Source organism: Leguminivora glycinivorella, chromosome 18 (genome assembly GCF_023078275.1).
Source record: "Leguminivora glycinivorella isolate SPB_JAAS2020 chromosome 18, LegGlyc_1.1, whole genome shotgun sequence".
NCBI lineage: Eukaryota > Metazoa > Arthropoda > Insecta > Lepidoptera > Tortricidae > Leguminivora > Leguminivora glycinivorella.
This window is the reverse complement of record NC_062988.1, coordinates 18812650-18832790: the sequence shown is the minus strand read 5'-3', so window position 1 is coordinate 18832790 and position 20141 is coordinate 18812650. Positions and strand designations below refer to the sequence as shown.

Below are 20141 nucleotides of genomic sequence, written 5' to 3'. Positions count from 1 at the left end.
CAGGTAACTAGTATTACAGCACCACTTAGTTGTGGAAGCTGGACTCCTGGGAGGACGCTAGACGCAGAAGACGGCTAGTGCCCAACCCGCGCCGCCATCTAGTGACAGTAGTGACGCCATATTACAGGTACATTGTGTTTATAGTTTCATTAAAAAAAATACCTAGAGCAAGACTTGAACCTGGAACCATTTTTCCAATCGCTGCCAATTGAGCGACAAAAGGGTACCCTGGTACTAATTGACCTCACTACAGTTTGCAGCAAATACCGCCAATAGAGTAAAATAAATAAGACACAAAAACTCCTTCATAGATTACAAAGAGGTTTGTTACTTGACGCATGAGGCAGCTTACGGTCTTGGCACGCTCACCATCACCACGCACTACTTGCGAAGTTATGATGTCTTGGTAGCACAATGGGACATGCTTAACCTTCAATACTTTTGGAAACCGATCACCGGGAATATAAAAACGAAGTGATCTAGAAGGGCAAAATAACATGCAACAATATATAGATGGTGGTTTTATGCCATGTCTTATAACAAAACAAAGCATGATAATATTCCAAATAGGTTATGTTATCTTAGTATCAACATCCCTTGCAGCAAAGAATACCTATTCAAAGGAATATAGGGGTTGGCACAGAGACAACAAAAGATAAAGGTAAAAGGAGTCTCAGCCAGGTAGAGGTGCGATTTATGACCGATCCGGGAAGAAATCATCTTACGCTTATATGTCCAGATGAGTCATGTTGCTTTGGTACTTATTTGGGTCAAATTTAACCCCTTTTGTCAAATTAGGTATTAGGTAAATTTTATTTTTGGAAATATTTATTATGCTAGCTTTTTGTTAGTATCAACATCCCTTGCAGTGAAACAACCGAAAATAAAAGACAAACAAGAACGCCCGGAAGTGTATTGTACCCTAGCTTTTGCCCGCGGCTTCGCTCGCTTTAGAAAGAGACAAAAAGAAGCCTATGTCACTTTCCATCCCTTCAACTATCTTCACTTAAAAAAATAACGTCAATTCGTCGCTTCGTTTTGTCGTGAAAGACGGACAAACAAACAGACACACACTTTCCCATTTATTAGATTAGTATGGATGTTGCTTTGATACTTATATGGGCCAAATTCATCCCATTTTCACGCGTCAAACTTGGCGCCATTTTTCTGGTATCAAAATTTTTTATACATAGAAATAACCTATTTGTAGTTTATGCTAACTTAGTATCAACATCCCTTGTAACTATGTAACCTTTTTGGAGCAGTACGTTGGGGTTGGTAGGTAGTTGGAACTGATTCGACAATAAACAAACGAAAAAAAAGTCAGGTAGAGGCGAGGGGGTTTATGTCGAATCCATGAAGGAAGCTTCTACTCTATTTAGAAATGGGTTATGTGGCTTTGGTACTTAATGTGGGTCAAATTCAACCCTTCTTCAACACGTATTTATATTACGTTCTTGTTTAACTTTGAACTCTGATCTCGAAAGGGAAAAGCCTTAAATCAAACGCCAAGTGTAATAATAAACCAAAAGTACGTTTAATCGGCTGATCTGAATACCACACAGGTCTTGTCTTCTCTCATCGATATAAAAATAACTAGAATCTCTTATATAAACTACGATAACATATCGTTAGCTAGTTGTAAATAGCAAAAGTGACATCTCTCGGAAAATTGAGTAAAAACCTAGGTAAGCGTTTTATACAGTTCTGGTGGTAGTTGTTATTCAAATCTTTAAAAGAATGATTTTTAAATACTAACTTGATTGATTGAAGGGTGGACATTTTTCTACAGGCAAAGAGCTTATTTTGTAATGTGTGCCATACGCAAGGGCTGATATTTAGGTATATAAATTCTAAAGAGTATGAGCCTTTGGTACTACGTACAAGGTTATTCTGTCCTGGTGTCAGTATGAATCAAATCTTAAAATTTCCCACGCCTGAACTTGCACAATGCCACATACTGTTATTTTTTTGTGATTTCCGCTTATCCCTGCAATCTCCTCCGGGGCTAAAACTACAAGATAATATACTAGTAGCAGGTTATAGTGCCTTGGTACTTATGGGAATCAACTTTTAATCCGATCCACTCAAAAACCCGGCGCAACAAAAAAGATTCTCTCTACCTGATCCTTCAAAGGAGGACAAAAAAACTCCCTTCCACCCTTAAGTTTAATAATAGGTCGACTTGCGCTGGTGGCATGGAAATGATTTTACTACAGGCAAGTTATGTGTTCCTAGTACCAATGTAGATCAGATTTAACCCTTTTCCCACGAACTTTGCGCAAAATGCATTTTTTGTGATTGTGATTTGAAAGGGTTATGGCGTCCCAACTCCGATAACATGTCAGAATAGAATTGAGTTAGTTAATACACAATATTTTCGAACCATTGGTTAGATTTAAAAGGATTCATCTTTAATGAAAAATGACTCAAAATTCAGTACCTGCTCTAAATCGTCCACTGTTCGTTATCATCCTTATCATTACAACATAGAGTCCACGTCCACGGTCCATAGATAAAAACAGGCATCCCTTCCTTTTTGGATTGCTACTCAATAATAGTTAATAGTTCTTTTTATTTTATTTTTAATAAGACCCACATAACACTAAACTTACCTGTTCTATGTTGCTAGGCAACGGAGGAGCTGCACGCCCGCATCGCCGCGGGGGGCGCGGGGCGCGGCGCACAACTGCCAACGCTGGCGGCCGCCGAACTCCTCGATGATGCTGAGCTCCTGGTGGATGACAGGGAAATCGATGCCGATCTTACCGGTAAGATAAAATCTGCCTTTTCTCAAACATGCAATGAATTGTATGTTTGAGAAAAGCACTATACATGCCTCGGGGTGAAAACGGATTCCCGGCCTCGTATCCCTATCCGGTATATACCCACTTGGCCGTAAATCCTCATTTTCCCGGCCTCTGATGTAAGTAATGTACTATTGTCACAACAATCAACATTACGCGTCTTTCTTTAGCTGGGTATCCACTAGAGGCAAGCTCAGCCCGAGCAGCCTCGACTTGATCCAAACTGCCTCGGACCTCGCCTTGAGACCGTTTTAGAATCTCTAGAATATTTTCTCGTTTTTTCTATTATCAGGGTGTTCCAATGAACGTAATACAAAATAAGTGATCCCGGCTCTATTATTGACGAAGAATGCACGTATTCACGTCTTAAAATTCTACGTAATTAATTAACGACCTAGGTAACCATGAAACCGAAGGTAACCATGTTGTGACCAAAATAACAGGATTTAAGAAAACAATGATATTAATGATTATTCTAACAACAACATTCATTATCTATCTCATTTCTTACAAATTATCGCTTTACAATTTGAATGCAATAAATGAAAAGAATTACAAAAACATCGTTCGTCGAAGGATGAACGGTTTCCATATTTGCATTGTTTACTCAGAAATACACTTGACTTTTATTTTCTTTACCTAAGTAAATATTGTGTGACCTTCAACTAAGAAACTTGCAAAATGATAAATTTCCAGTGCCATACTTTCAAATTTGTACTTGAAAAATAAAACCTGTTCAAAGCTTTGACTCATTTTTACTAAATAAATAAGTGACGTGTGACATCAACCAGGGAATCATAAAGAAAGCAGAGCTTTTCAAAAAGTTTCGGAAAAAAATGTCAAGATGACTCCAAGATCCGTCGATTGTTGCAAAGCCCAAGGCATTTAAGATACAATGACCCTGTTCACCGACAAATACATAGTAGTAAACCCTTGACAAGGCATACGGTCCACCAATATTCACTTCAGATAGGTGCTAAAGTAAATAAGAAATAGTGTCAATGTCACAAAGCTCTAAATCAAATAACAAACTATGAAAAAAAAAATGTGGGAGGGCCGTGTGGTTTTTGTGTTGTTTTCTGCTGGCTTGTATTGGCAGTTGCAGTTTTTTGTCAAAATGTTCCTTGAAATTAAGATTGGCAAATTCGTTTCGCTTTCTTTTTCTTTAAGGTAACTTAAGAGCTCCATAGTGCTCATGGTGCCTTGGTGAATTGTCACGCAATGTTTGTTTATTTAGCAGAATTCATGTCACTGTCACATCTTTTGACAATACACACAAATTATACTTATTTATTTTGCAAACATTGCGTGACACTATACTAGGATACCATAATATGGCATTACAATTTTTTTTGCGAAGTGGACCTGTGAAACCAACCTGTGTCACCTCAGCCACCTGCCACCTGCCATGTAAAACTGAACCTAATTTCAATGTCTTGTCGACTATACATATTTGAAAAAGTGTGAATACAGAGACAGACCACCCTGTGTTTGTGTGTTACAATCTCATACTGTTGTAAATTCAACATAAACAAACATGTGACAAACAACCAGGAACACACGACTACAACAGAGCTCTTTCCTCAGGCCCCGTGAACATAAGCACGAAGGCGCGGCTAGTGGCTCCAGGGTTGGTCGCTCCGGGCACCGTGTCTTTGACGTCGACGGAGCTGTACTTCGAGGTCGATGAGGAGGATCCGGAGTATAAGAAAATTGACCCTGAGGTAAGTGAATGTTATATCAATACTTTAAATTACTCTATATAAATAGATACGTAACTACTTCAACTAAGTACTTCAAGTTCATAACTTGAAATAAAAGTTAAACATCCGCCATGACCGTGTCTTCTAGCGCCATCTAGTAGCAATAAAGTGTTTCATTTAGTGGGTTACTCGGTGCATCGGTGCGCTACGTTATGGTTCTCGGAAATGGTGGAACTTAAGACGAGTTGGTTCATGTAAATTTCGGTAGGTGTCGCTTGTTCGTTGTATTAACACTAACAACAGAACTGGCGGATCGGGTATCGGAGTTCTGTTCTGATGAATTGAGTACCTACTGATACGGTGATTACATTTTATTCAATTTTATATAGATGAAATATGAAATGTTTGTAGGTAGGTAGGTACATAAGTTAGGGATTTTGGGGTTCATAAATCACAACTTACTAATCGGACTATTCTAATGGCAAACAAAATTAAGAACCGATTTGCAATAAGTACATACATTATTTGTACATGGAGATTAGTAAAAGACACAACTGAAGGTTGAATAGAGATGTGGGTAAAGTCAACAAAATATATTTTGGCACGATTCGATACCCAAGCTGTTCGAAACGAAAGATGCTTTTGATGACCATGATTGTTTACTAAATTCACCATATAGTGCGCATACGTAATAACAATTACCAGGGTATAATAACTAGTAGGAGCTGTAGGAAGCATCAAGCAGATTGACCCGTCCGTGGGCCTCCGCGGGACGCCATTGTGCCGCTGTCCGGGACCCATTGTACGGGACGTGGAGATGCCCCACACGCGGACTAGGGAGGGGAAGTGTCGATAAACGGACAGTTATCGATATAACGATAGCAACATAATGTACTACTGAGCAATATTAGAAAGCATCATTTAAGGTAGCTTGATTGAACTAACCAGGCGGCACATAGGGGACCTATTGTACAATTTGTACACATCGGATATGCCTAACACGCCGGACTTGGGAGAAGTAGCGGTTGTATAACTTGGGCAATTCGGCTGCCCTAAGCAGAAATCAAGTATCTGGGTTTTGTCAAATTTTACAGTAGAGCGAAAAAACGATTTTTTTTAATTTTTCCTGATTATATATGCTTATTAATTAATTGATAGCCTTTAAAACAGACAGAAATTCATTATACTAGATATCATTAATAGTGTACTATAATTATTTTTTCAAAATTATTAGCACAATCATTTTAAAATACAAAAACAGCTTTCTGCGTAGAATGCGATAAGAAAATTTTAAAGCTTTTTTACAAGAAAGCAAGTATCTTGAACTGTTTTCTTTTAGCTTTGGTAGGCTTGTTATTTTTAACTGTATCTAAAACAAAAACTACAGAACGGATTTTCATGCGGTTTTCACCAATGAATAGAATATTTCTTGGGAAAGATTTTGGTATATAATTTGTTGAGATCTTGTTTGAATTGGTTGAAATATGTCAATTTTTGCTAATCAAGTCGGACAAAATTCTGCTGGCTGAGAGTTTTAATCGAAAACGCTACCCAAACTGTTTGAGCTATATCAAAACAATGTATGGCGAAATTGTGTATCTTTCATAGACATACAAAAAAGTCCATTATAGCATATGTCTATCTTTTAAGAATAAATTACTATAACCATTTTTATGATAGCCCCGTGCGCAGCCGGTGCGGACCGCTAGTATATGTATACATTTTAAGTAGATGCCTTTAGATGTAGTGTATGTCATGCTTGTGTAAATTAGGTTTTAATATAAATGCAATATTGGATTAATCCACGGAAAAGAAGCTCTGGTTGTGTTTGAATGCAAGTAAAGTTGTCTTAAGATTATAGGTTTAAGAGGTTTTTCTGACACGACGAGTTCAAAAATACTCATTAAACTTAATCAATTACTTACGTTGTAGGAGACTATTTAAATAACAAAAGAAAAACCTCAAAAGCGACTTCCCGTGGAACGCACAATATTAATTAAGTAGGTAGGTGCCTAAATACTCGAAGACAGAAAAAAATAATCAAAGTTATAGTCTTCCTTAATTATAATAATAGGGAACTGTAGATAAAATAAAATATTTTATACCATGCACGAAATAAAGCATCAGATAATTACGAGAAAACATGAACAGTTATTTTAAAATCCCATTTCTACTTAATAAGTCAGGTAGAAATAAATATATAAAGTAACTGAGTTGACCGTGACGTCACTCAATTCAATTTCATATAAATTAGCATGTCGTTCAAATTCGTTTTGACAGTTCTTAAAAAGAAGCTTATTTGACTAGGAGGCAAGTATCAACTAACCAACATGCAATAATTATTAAGTATGTTCGTTATATGTATTTACGTATTTTGTATAAAAGAAGTTACATATTAAATAAGACAAGTTCCTCGTGCTTTTACTGTTTACATCTGGTTGTTTTTAATACTAAGACAATTTCTACCTGAAACCTAAATTAATACATGTTTAAGTAATTACAAGCTTTTGACATCATCACAAAATGATAGACGCCCAAGTCAAGTAACTTCGCAATCAATATCAATTGTTCTACGCTGAAGTCAAGTAACTTATCAATAAATATCAATATTTCTACGCTGAAGTCAAGTAACTTCGCAATCAATATCAATATTTCAACTCTGAAGTCAAGTAACTTAGCCATCTAATATAAATTGCAAGTATCTTTCGCAAGATACTCGATTTCAGGATAGAAATAGGGTAGATACTTGACTTTAGCGTAGAATACCCCGTTAAAAAAAGATACTTGAATTTTTTAAAGTTCTGTATTTTGAAAAATATATATTATAAAAATTTCAAAAAAATACTGAAAGATGTATTTTGAAAAAGTGAATCGAATGATATAAAAAAACATGTTTTGGAAAAATTTGAGATACTTGATTTCTGCGTAGGGCAGCCGAATTGCGGTCTTGCCCTGTATCTAAAGATATACCTATGTATGATATTTTGGGAAAGCAAAGGTGTTGCAGAATCTACACACATTAATTACACAATGAGGCACATTACTTTTAAATATAATACATATTATTATAGACTTCATGTCTCATTTGTTCTTTGCGAAACGAAAATTATCAATAAATTTCAAGAAATGCTATTAAATATTTAGTTAAACACGTCCCGTTATCTGTAATAAAAAACTTCAAGTCACATTTTTAACTTCACTCTAAATTAAAATATGAAAACGCAAAAGAAACATCGACAAATCTTATTCCCTACACTACCGTGGCGCCTCGCCGCGGGGCGGTATTGTTCGAATCCTAAGTGCCTCATATTCGGTTACCCGCGACGCGCTATACATATCGATACCCACCCAGCACAACACTATTTCATCCTACAACACACTTACAACTATATCAAATTTGAATCTTATGTTTTTTGTTTTGAGGTTGATTTTTCGAATGTGTGAAAAATGGTTGATAAGCCAATTTTAGTATGGATAAGGCTATCATAATTTTCAATTTTACTACATCTTGAATACGCGGGAGTTAATAAATAATGTTACAATGGCGTTCAGGTTCAGTTGTCATGCGATAGTGTTATAATTTATAATATTTGTTTAATAGCTATAACATTATACTTTTGTTCGGATATTTTATCGCGTGGGTTTTGTTAATGGGGTGTAATCGTCGTATTCGGATTAACGGGGTGATTACCTGTTTCACCAGTTTGCGAGTTTATTTTATAATGAGTGATAATTGATCATCGTGAGGAAACCGGATTAATTCCAGTAACGTCTAGTTTACACTTCGGTTTGGAAGGACAGGCGGCAGCCACTTTCGTAAAAACTAGTGCCTACGCCAAATCTTGGGATTAGTTGTCAAAGCGGACCCCAGGCTCCCGTGAACCATGGCAAATGCCGGGATAACGCAAGGAGGGTGATGATGGTGATGAGTGATAATTGATTACATACGATGATAATATTCATCATATCACTGTAACATGGCATTTTTTATTTTTATGTGTTATAAAAAATCGCTTACTTTCCTCAGGTATCGCAAAACAGTATACTAAATAGTGTTCAATTGTACTCTATAAATATAAATAAAACACCCACCTGCATGTATTTAATACTAGCTTTTGCCCGCGGCTACGCTCGCGTTAGAAAGAGACAAAACGTAGCCTATGTCACTCTCCATCCCTTCAACTATCTCCACTTAAAAAATCACGTCAACTCGTCGCTCCATTTTGCCGTGAAAGACTGACAAACATACAGACATACACACTTTCCCATTTATAATATTAGTATGGATGATACTTATGAAGACAAATTATGACATTTACTATTTTTGCCATTTTATAATCATTATCGGTTGTGAATAAGGCGCTATTTTCTTAACATTTTCAATATGAAATCGGTCTTATCGATAACCCTTACCTTACCTACTCCCGCCGTACCTTTTCATTAAAAGCTCCACATAGTATTACGCGATGCGTTGTGGACGGCAAATATCTGACTATTTAGTATACTTAAGTACATTTGTATACTCGACGCCCATTTCATGAAAAGGCTCGAAGAAGTCGAAGACTATTGTTTGATCATAACTTACAGATAATAGTTTTAATCTGTTTATTATCTTTCCTGAATGAGCAAATGAATTTAACTGACTCCGTAAGTGCGCTGAGTAATTACCGGCGTAAATCACGAGCGACAGCGGGTTTGTTCATTTAGATATATTATTCTAAAATGGATGATGTCTTCTCAATGATTAATCTACAAATTGATATATTGAGCAAAGAAATTTACTTTTCACTCAGCACTCTTTTATTTGCGTTGGGCCACAAACACAAAATTGTATTTATTAATTGCGCAAAATACGATGAAAACAGCGTAGATGGTAACATCTTCTAGGCCAGCAATACACTTCCAAGTCTGGTGTTGTGTGAGAAAGTGATCTGTCTACTCTTTTACCACCTACATATTTAATAAATATAAAAACATTATCTACCAATCAACAACTGGGTTATAGTCCCTCGGTTATACGCGACCGAAACCCTCGTAAACCTATACGTATAAGTCGTACAACCCTTCTTCTTCTTTGCCTAGCTTTTCCCATATCATTTGGGGTCGGCTCTCCTCGTCATTCTTTGCCAGGCGTATCTGTCTGTTCTGGGTCGTCGAGACATCTGCTTGAGCTTTCTTAAGGTCGTTGTTAATGACGGACATCCAGTTCGTAAGGTGTACAATTCAGCCGGTCACCTTTATGCGCACCCTGTGATCGCATTTTCAAAACCAAGGTTGGTTTCGCAAGCCACATCAGAGCGTTCCATGTTTCGGATCAATAACCGTTGGAGGAGTATGCGTCGCTGGACACTACATATATTCCCTCCTAATACCTACACATTACAACATCAAAAATCCTTTATTTTCTACAAAGCTTTAACTGACTCTATTTGAAAATCGCTATCCGCTGACTCTTATAACTCACACCAGGCCGATACCGAGTTATGTCCAAGTTATTATTTACAGCGACTAATCCAACCGATTTGGACGATTGTAAATCGAATTCGTAACGTAATGGGCTATTTTATTTGTTTATGCTAATGTCCCGTTTTAATTAACCGTCGTAGAGAGGGACAAAAAAACATTCCGGTGTCGCCGGTCGATTTATTGTGGCATATATCATAATTAGGACTTTGAAATATGTTTTGTTAGTTTTTCTTGAGGTTTTTTGTGCTCTGGGTGGCATGCGTGTTTTGACTTTTTTTTTTGAGATTTACAAAAAATCGCTACCTTGCTTGGAATACTTCCTGGTTTGTATATGAAAAGCTTCAAATGCGATTTTGTTTTCATCGTAACTTTATTATGTAAATAAAATACCTAAGTGTATTTTAAAGATTTAGGTATTTTCTTACAAATCAGCATTTAGTAATTTAATACCTACGATCATCACTGTCGATAAATTTAAATATCTGAGCTCTATGCTCACAGCTGATGCCAATATAGACGCCGACGTTAGTCATCGAGTGCAGGTCGCTTGGCAAAAATGGCGGTCTTTGACAGGAGTGCTCTGCGATCCGCGTGTGCCCATAAGGACCAAGGGCAAGGTATACAAGACGGTTGTACGCCCAGCACTACTGTATGGGTCCGAATGCTGGACAGTGGACAAGACACATGAGCAAATGGTCCATGTAAATGAAATGAAAATGTTGCTCTAGGCGGGAGGAGTGACCAGATTGGATCGAGTGCGTAACGAGCACATAAGAAGCAGCTTCAAGATTGTGTCAATCACAGAAAAAATGTTGGAAAACCGCCTTAGATGGTATGGACATGTAAAAAGACGATGCGAAAACCACGTGGTAAAAGTTGCACTAGCCAGAACGAAAGAAAGGTAGAGGCCGCCCGCCTGCAACCTGGTGGTCAAATATAATGAGAGACCTTAGGAAAGCCCCATTGCCAGAACCGACAACCCAGGACAGACTGCCCTGGCGCCTTAGAGTGAGGAGACCCGACCCCAAATAACGGGACCAGGGGTGGACAAAGAAGAAGATACCTACGATGAGAGTATTAGTAGGTATGAGAATAAATATATTACCTAAGTTTTTACCAAAAATGACCCAAATCTCGAAATGCTTTTGCCCCGATATTAATGTTTCCTTAAAGTTCATGATAATCCTAGTCTTAGATTATTCCAACAATGCGATAAACCTTTAAGACTATTGCCCGTAAGACTATGCATACAATAAAATAAACGATTTGAATACCCGCTAGCTCTAGAAATTTTCAATGATCCCATTCGCAGCACTTCTCTTATATTAAACCTCAGGGCCCGTAGCCAAGAGCACAACCACAGTATAATAAGGAGTACTATCGTACAGTGGCCACTCCCACTCCCCGCTGAAAGCGCCGCCCACCCCCTCTCGGTTACCTCACAATTACCGCTTGTCAAAAACGCGAACAGTCGACCTGTCATATTTCACTCATACAAGCATAGTACGCGTTCACCTACACGAGCTTAGACTGTGTGCTATGAACGCGCCTCTTTCATATTATATTTGATCGCCAGTGTCCGAGGTACAGTAAGTAAGTAAGTAAGTAAATATTCTTTATTGCACCACAAGGATAACAGATTACAGTCACCCAATCAACCAATTGGAACCCTAGGCCACTGTAGAACTATGTCATAGTGACGCTACAAACCATATTGTAAGAAATCTCTTACTGCTTGTCATTTTGACATGGTTGTAGAGTGGCCTAGGGTTCCAATTGGTTGACTGTACATTCTGTACAACCATAGAAGCTCCTTGGCGAACGATACTCAACGCGTCTCTTTGGCAACAATCTTGAAGAGCTATAGAGACAGATAACTGGGCAGATTTTTATTTTCCCTTTTTTCCAAATGTGGGCATGTTTGTACTTCTAGTCTGTACACTAAGTTACAATTTGTCAGAGAACTTGTATGATCGTAACTCACGGGAAAGTAAAATTTGTATGAAGATTTATATAATTATTTTGTCTCCTATCAGGATCGAAAGAACTTATGACTAAAAGTAAAATTTTAAAAAAGCTCCAAAAGGAAAAAAAATGTGAAGTCGACAACATAATAAAAATCTTCCCAGCTACGATAAGCTACGGAACGCCAACGAGTGTTCTCTTGGCTACAGGCCCTGATAATTATTATTACTGTAGACTGTACTATAATTACCTAGTTAACTGGCTGACCGCCGCGAAAAGATAAGTACAGTCGGCAGCAGAAGCATAAACTCTCGCATGTATTCACAATAGGGGTAAGCAGGTGCAAAAATCCTCTGAGCTTTAACTAGGGGTTGATAATGACAAAATTGTACCGTCGGCAACACTGTTATCTGTACATTTGTAATCCTTAGTACAAGGGCATAAAGTCTACCGATGGTTAAGAATGTTGCTGTTAGTAATATTGCAGTGAAAGGCTAGCCCATCGGTCACAACACATCGAAAACATATCCCACAGTCGATTTCCACGACACCCACGGGAGGAAAGGGGTGGTGAAATTCTTATCTTGTCACTACACGGGGTCAGAAGTTACTAAAGAAAATATTTGTATTTTTACAACTTCACTTATGCGGCTGTAGTCTGACGGCTCAGCCACGACATTGGTCTAAGCGCGACAGCGATGAGCGGCGGCCATACATTGGAGCGAGACACAGCCGCAGCGATGGGACTTTTCATTCGCACGTATGGTTGCCGCTCGCCGCTGTCGCGCTTAAACCAAGGCCTGAGTGCACGCTCGGAGCGGAGCGTTCGGCGGGGCGTGCAACACGCTGGGCAGCGTCGACTCAGGACACTTGTATGAGCTTCAATTGTTTGATATGCACGCCGCCGCATCTCGCCCCGCTGCCCGCTCAATGGGTATTTTCGTGAAAAAGATTCAAAAACTTTTTTTCCAAAATAGGTAAATTTAATGTTTCTCCTACTCAGAGTCACGAACCCTTTCTATCCTACTAGGTAGGAAAAAGCGTCGCAAACATTTTTTTCCACTTCGTTACCATTTTTCAAACACTTTGTACTGCGGTTACAAAGTGGAAAGTATGCAAAACAATAGAAAATTTTGAGACCATATTTTTGTCTTTCGTTTTTTATCCTTTTCGTTTTATTTATTTTCAGATCAAATCCGGTGGTAAAATACATACATATTAGTCTTATTACCTACATATTTAGATGTAATAGTGAAGAGTATACCTATTACACAGATTACACTATATATTGCACCTATACTGGCTTACCTAATCACTAAAAAGTGCTGTAATAACCTTATATTTTGCAAAACGCTCGTAGGCACTAGGTCATTCATTACTAGTACTTACGGCAAACTATTGTCTGTTACTCGCTTTATACTACCTACTTATTTCGCATTGCAAATTGTCGGCAGCCTTATGTGTAAACTGCTCAGCTGTAAACACGTCTTTCGCCACACGCTTTGCGTTACCAAACTTTAGGGCTTAATTTAAACAGGATTCTAGAAAAAGTTTTTTGTTATTCTTCTCGCGAAAATGCCCCAATATGATCGTGCACACTCCTTACACTTAATCCAAAAGGTCGCTGTATTCCACTTCTGCTGTTGACGGTACCGCACAAAAATAAATACGTAAATAAAGAAACGCACTGCCCACCTAGCTATCTGCACGCATGCAAATATTACATGCAGGTATTTATATCGCATGCTAATTAAAATAGTTTTAATTTATAAGTAGAACAAACCAATGTAGTCGGCAGTAATCATGGGTACTTTACTGGCGAGATTGCTGTGGTATTTACTTAAAGGACATTCGGGTAAATCTGAGGAATACGTATATAAATTGTAATTGAATTTGAAAGATATGAACTCGGGACTACTTGGTTGCGAGGTGGCCACTGACGAGGTAACGGAAACGGTATTTAAAGAATTCTCCGTAATAACCAAATATTTTGAATTTTTTTGCATACATACATGCACAATTGCACATACAACATACATATTGCATAGGTTACACATACATTTTAAACGTTATATGAGTGTTGTGAGTTGTGACACTAAACTTGTGACTTTCGGGGTATTCATTGTATTCTAGTGTTTTGACATTCGCGTAGTGACTTGATCAACAAGCACTAGCCATTTCAAATTTGTATTTTTTTTTTCAATTAACTTTACGAAGTTACCTCAATGCACCTTAGTTAAGTACTTATAAATTATAATAAATAGCTGACGTTATGCATAGACTGGAATTGAATGTGAATCGGATTCAAGTAGTTTTATACATAATTTTCCTTTCAAAGTGCAAGAAACGTTATAAATATGCACATATAATAATATATGTACTTACTTCAATCTGCGAAACTGTTTAAATTATTGTGATTAATTAAAATGCTTGCAAGTTAAAAAGCATAGAGTGGCTCAAAAGCTTTCCTCTGAATGAATATAGTTATGCACGGTCCATTAATTAATATCTTTACAACAAGAAACTTAAATTTTATTTTACTATTGTTATTCATTAAAAAAACTTAGATTTCTGGTTTGCCTCCTGGCTCCCATATTTCTCAAATTATGTTAGAAATTGTATTAAGCCCTGGCATCCACTAGGCTTGCCGAGTCGAGCCTCGTTTATAACATTCGCTTTCTGCATTTTTTATGAGACTGTGTCCATTAGCGACGCGTCGAATCGCATTCAAATGTATGAGAACTCGATTCGACGCGGCTCGATTCTGCCTTAGTAGATGCCAGCCTAAAAAGTGTCCTAACTGCGATATCATAGCATTGTTCTCAGGCAACTATCATAAATAAACATATCTATTACCACTCACGGCTCCCGTGTACCTGACACGTGTCCAAATTTGACATACGATTTATAATACCACATTCAAAACAATATAATTACAACCTGAAGTATGTTCCTATAGAGTCTAATTTCAATTATTTATGAAAGGTGGTCAAAACCCTAAGTAAATCAGACTAATATTAACCTTAATATCATTTCGAGAAGGTAGAATTTCCAGTGGGTTTTAAAATTTTTTTTTTAATAGTACCTGTCGTTTGTGCATCTATTTTATGTTAGATTTGTAGATAGGATTGTTTTGATTTTAACTTTCTGTTTTTAAGTATGGGTATCGAATTTATTGGTTGATTTTTTTTAAATTATGATGGCCGTAAACAAAAGTCTGAGCATAAGTCGTAGTAGGTACTAAGCATCTTCAAAAAGATTTAAATATTTTATTTCTGTAATATAATTATAGTTGTATCATTTACATTTATTTACACATCTTTAATTTTAGTACTTACACAAATTTTAAATAATACTAGGTATGTAAATGTTTTCATTTGTTCTTTAGCATTAAAATGTGTGAAGGCATTTTAATTTAAAAAAATACAGACAGAAAAATATCATAATGTGATGTTAAAACATGCTTATTTAAATGCTTCTGCTTTAGGTTTACAACTTCTAATTAAGTATAACAAACCCGATCACTCCTGGAACTATTTTAGTTGCTCATTAAGTGCACGTTAGCATACAACTAGACAGCCGCAGTCGGGAACGTGATACTTGGAAGCGATCAGAATCCACCCCAGGTTAGGCGCCAGATGGGGATAACCGCCCGCTGAGCGATAGGCATCAGTTCGACCACGGATTCCGGATTCCGATAGCGTTCGTGACACGGGCGCGACGTGAGAGTCGTGAGACGGTTCTCGGGCGCCAATGTAAAGGGACCTTTAAACCTGGAAGTAGGCCTCATTGACTGGAAGAAAACATTCCGTAAAGCGTCGTTATAGGCAAAGACTTATATAACTCCGTAAAAACGTACGTCAGTACCATACAGAATAACCACAAAATTAAAATTTTGAAAAAACCCCCGACCGCGACCTAGTGGACCGATTTTCATGAAATATGGCTAAGAACACTCCCGACTAACACAGCTTTCAAATAAAAAAAACTAAATCGAAATCGGTTCATCCGTTCGGGAGCTACGATGCCACAGACACACACAGACAAACAGACAGACAGACAGACAGACAGACAGACAGACACGTCAAACTTATAACACCCCTTCGTTTTTACGTCGGGGGTTAAAAAGGTACGGTGGCCTAGATGGCATTACACCTTTGGGGTACGCTCGGCTAGATGGCGCTAATATTAATATTTGACATTTTAACATATATCAAGCTAAGAATATGGGCCAAATTGTCAAAACTGAGGTTCAAAAGTTTTAAGCCTGTGTCAAGAGATGGCAGTCTATGCATTGTGATTACATATTTTACTTTGACAGTAACTCTCTTTGATATAGGTAAAAGTAATGGTCATTTGACGTTTATGTGACACGCACTCTCTGCCACAGGTTTTTACAGTTGTTTAAGTTCTTCAAGGTAAATAAATAAATGAAAAATAAATAGAAAATGTTGTGCAATAGACAGCTGGCGATTGTCTCGACTCGATCGATCAAAATCCTGTAAATATGCGATTGGCTTACGTTTAGCTTATTCGACCCTTTTGAAAACATGACGATTTTTAGAGAAATCTTTCAGGCTAATAAATTAATATTTTAGGGTTGTCGTAATTGGGTTTATACTTAAATTTTTCGGAAATGAGAAACCTGAAATAGATCCTTATATTGGTTTTGTGAGCCGACAACTCGGCATCTACAGTAAAAACATTACGAATGACATTATATCGACATGTCGTTCGCTTTTTGTTTCCCCAATGCAGATTTTTATCGCGTCTGTTAAACTCAACTAGAGATACCCTGTCCACACTACTCCCTTCCAAGACCTGACCCTTATTTTAAAGAAATAAGGTCCAGAAATGGTTAAAAAACTGTAACTATTATATCGATCGTAAATTCTACGGTTCGTTATAGTTACGACATGTCTTGTTCCGATCAGCCGTAAAGTTTTTATGTGAGTGATATTTTTTGTCTTATTGAGGGAGTGATATTAAATTTAATTGAATACACAGTGCTTAACGCGGTAAATGATAGTCTCGTTTGTTATATGTTTACTTTTATAACGTATTTTAAGGTCAGTTTTATTGGAAAACTCGTTTTATCGTTGATCGTTGTCAGTATGTTTGTTTTTTGATCATATTGTAATTGATACTAGATTTTGAAGATATACTTTTAAGGGTTTGTGTCAAACATACTCTTAGGTATTTTCTGTATATTTTTTTAGATGTTGTCCTTTTTTTATTAGCCTTTTTTAGGATCCCACTGCTGGGCAAAGGCCTCCCCTCGTTTTTTCCACGAGACCCTATCTTCAGCGTTTTCCCTCCATTTTGGGTAGAATGCGTCCAGGTCATCCCGCCGTCTCCTTTTCGGTCTGCCCGAACCCCTGCCTGCCCCGTCTATGGTGTTTCGCGGTCCTAAATATTTTAGGTATACTTAGATTAAAAGTACATAAATGTCTTCTGAACCAAATACAATTTTTTTATTAAGTGGAAAACCTAAATTAAAACGCCATTTATACCAAAAAATGCGCAAAACTTCCGGAAAGCCCCACACGATGTCATTCTAATTTCCTCATCCTGGTCCCATTTGACTCGGCATTCATAACATTAGTGGAATACTTGTCCCCAATAAATCAGGGGTACCTCTTAATTAGTCACCACGCGGCGGGCGCAGATGATTACCAGGGTGGCATACCGTGGAGAGAATTGACGTTTTGTAAAACATCAGGCATACCCACGGACCAAGGGATGGTACGACCGACCGTAAGAATCTTAGGCGATCTGTTTAAAATCAGTTTTTATATTTTGGATCTATAAAGTTCAGTTTATTTTGCCAATCGATCTATGATCCTGTTGTGGTGAAAAGGATAGACCAAAATAAAGAAATGTTTCAATTCTCATTATTCATTGCACGTGTGGAATTTAATATGTGTCGTATCGTACCGCATATATCTTTAAGCTTTAAGCTCCATTAAAAAAAGGTAAGGCAAACTCCAGTAGCTTAGATAATTTTGAATTAAGGTACCTTACTTAGGTGTAGTGTGATACAATTTTGCATTACTTAATCCTTATTTCAATTTAATATTGGATTTGAAAGTAAAGTCACCGAAATATATCTAATAGAGTTGTCGAAAGACCGGCTCTATTTGTCTGATGTTGACATGTAATATTTTAAGAATATTATTAATAAATGTGTATGAGTATGAGTATTTATATTTCGTCAACAATACGTGTTTGTAAAAACGAAAAAAACGTAATAACTAAAATATTATAAGCTTGTTTGCATCTGCTGCGTTTGCGCAACTATTTAGAACAAACGTGTCCCGGGGGATCTACATTCTGAACGCGGGGCGGAACCTGCTAATTGCCCCGCCGGGATCATGTGCTCCTGGTTAGGAAGGAAGGAACACCCCGAGAGATTTGAAATAATGCTAATGACGTGTGAGAAACTTTTTTGTAACCTGTTGGGTTGTTCATTTTTGAGAACAGTTCTAAATAGATCTCGACTTAGTTGAACCTATCAGGCCCCGTAGCCGAATGGCATTTCTCCGACGCCAAACGAAAGCGATACGCCGCTGGCTCTGTCGCGCCAATACGCAAGCGCGATAGAGATAGATATCTACTAGCGCTTCGTTTCGTGAGCGTTTCGTGAGCGATTGTGCCATTCGGCTAGCCACCCTGGTATCCCAAACAAAAACCTATTAAAAAAATGTAGCTATACGCTGTCAAACAAGCCTGTCAGTAAATAAGAACAAAGAAAACTATAGGTATCCTTCTCTCTAGCACCCTAAAGAATGAAATGCATATAGTTTTCTTTGTTCTTATTTACTGACAGACTTGTTTGACAGAATATATAAGGAATCGTGATCGCTTACCATCAGGCGACCTGTCTGCTCGTTTGCCTCCTATCCCATAAAAAAAAAAAAAAAACACTACGTTAAAAAGTTATTCAGTTTTGCACAACAATTATGTTACAATTTGATATAATAAAAACCACACAATATATTTAATTTCAAATTGGTTACTCTCTGCCGGTAGTGGTTAAAAAAACCGCCACTGACAGAGTCGTATTTAATTATTAAATTTTTTAGCACCCTATATTCAATTGGCCATTTGGCAACTATGAAATTTCGTACTAATTGTGATACTTGAGTTGTGGTCGTATTTGCCGCTCCCGTATTGGCTTACACAGCCACGAAAAACGTTGTCGCCCCGCCTGACACTGCTTGAATAGTCTGTTATAGACTTGAAGGCCAATGATGATGATGATAATACTTAATCATCAGGTCAGTCAGGTTGGCCTACCTACAGTTCTTATTCACGATGTAGTGGCTTTCAGTCTGTCTGTATGGGCCCTAAAACAGCGCGAATTTGCGTGCAGCTTGAAATAGGTTATTGATTATTTCCCGAACAAACATTTGACCTTAAAACTAACTAAAAGTTTTCATCAGTTGTGGGATCTCCGCTATCATTCTCAACACCGGGCGAGGTCTATGTTCAAATAAACCATTTTAAGTGAGAAGCTGAACATAACTGCAGAACATGCAGACTTTTGACCTTTAAATTTAACATTTCCTTTTAATTCAGGCACAAAATAGGCACAATGGTTGTCGACTTGCGGAAAATAGCCCACTAAAACTAACTATAACTGGTCCAGTGCGGATTTTGCGGATGCTTTGTTCTTGAGAATTTGGGGTCTTTTTTGTAAATTTTACTTCACTTAAACCCTGTATCCTCTATAGATGTCACGTTAAAATAGCCGACTTCGTGTGAGTATGTGTAGCAAGTGGAACTCGAGGGCCAAAAGTCGAGTCCTGACCGCAAAGTTAGCTCACGCGAGCAACTTTGCCCATTCCTAGAAATATTATTATATGCCTCACACACGCTATTCTGGCTTAACTGTCTATATGAGATATAATATCTGAGTAAAATTAGTAATATCCTCCAACGGATCAAAATATGTCGAACGATCCTTAATCTTAATTAATTCAGGAAATAGCACAGTTGTGCAGCGAATGATGCACAAGATACAAAATTATTCAATATTACTTACGAATCTATTTACATATAACCTTAGCGTCTACCATGATTTTTGCCATTTTAGAATATGGAGACAAGACTACAGCATTGCCGCGCTGTGTCGCGATAAGAACTTTACGCAAATCAACCTGTTTAGCTTGCGTTTCACTGGAATTTTCTTACCCTA

General features: G+C 37.6%; 1 protein-coding gene across 1 annotated transcript in view; it reads left to right on the top strand.

Annotated features, from left to right (window-relative positions):
• Positions 1–20141, top strand: part of LOC125235751 (neurobeachin-like) — a 462438-nt gene that overhangs the window by 186792 nt on the left and 255505 nt on the right. Inside the window, 2 exon segments of the mRNA XM_048142334.1 lie at positions 2633–2771; positions 4395–4531. Of these exon segments, the coding sequence (XP_047998291.1) occupies positions 2633–2771; positions 4395–4531 (276 nt within the window).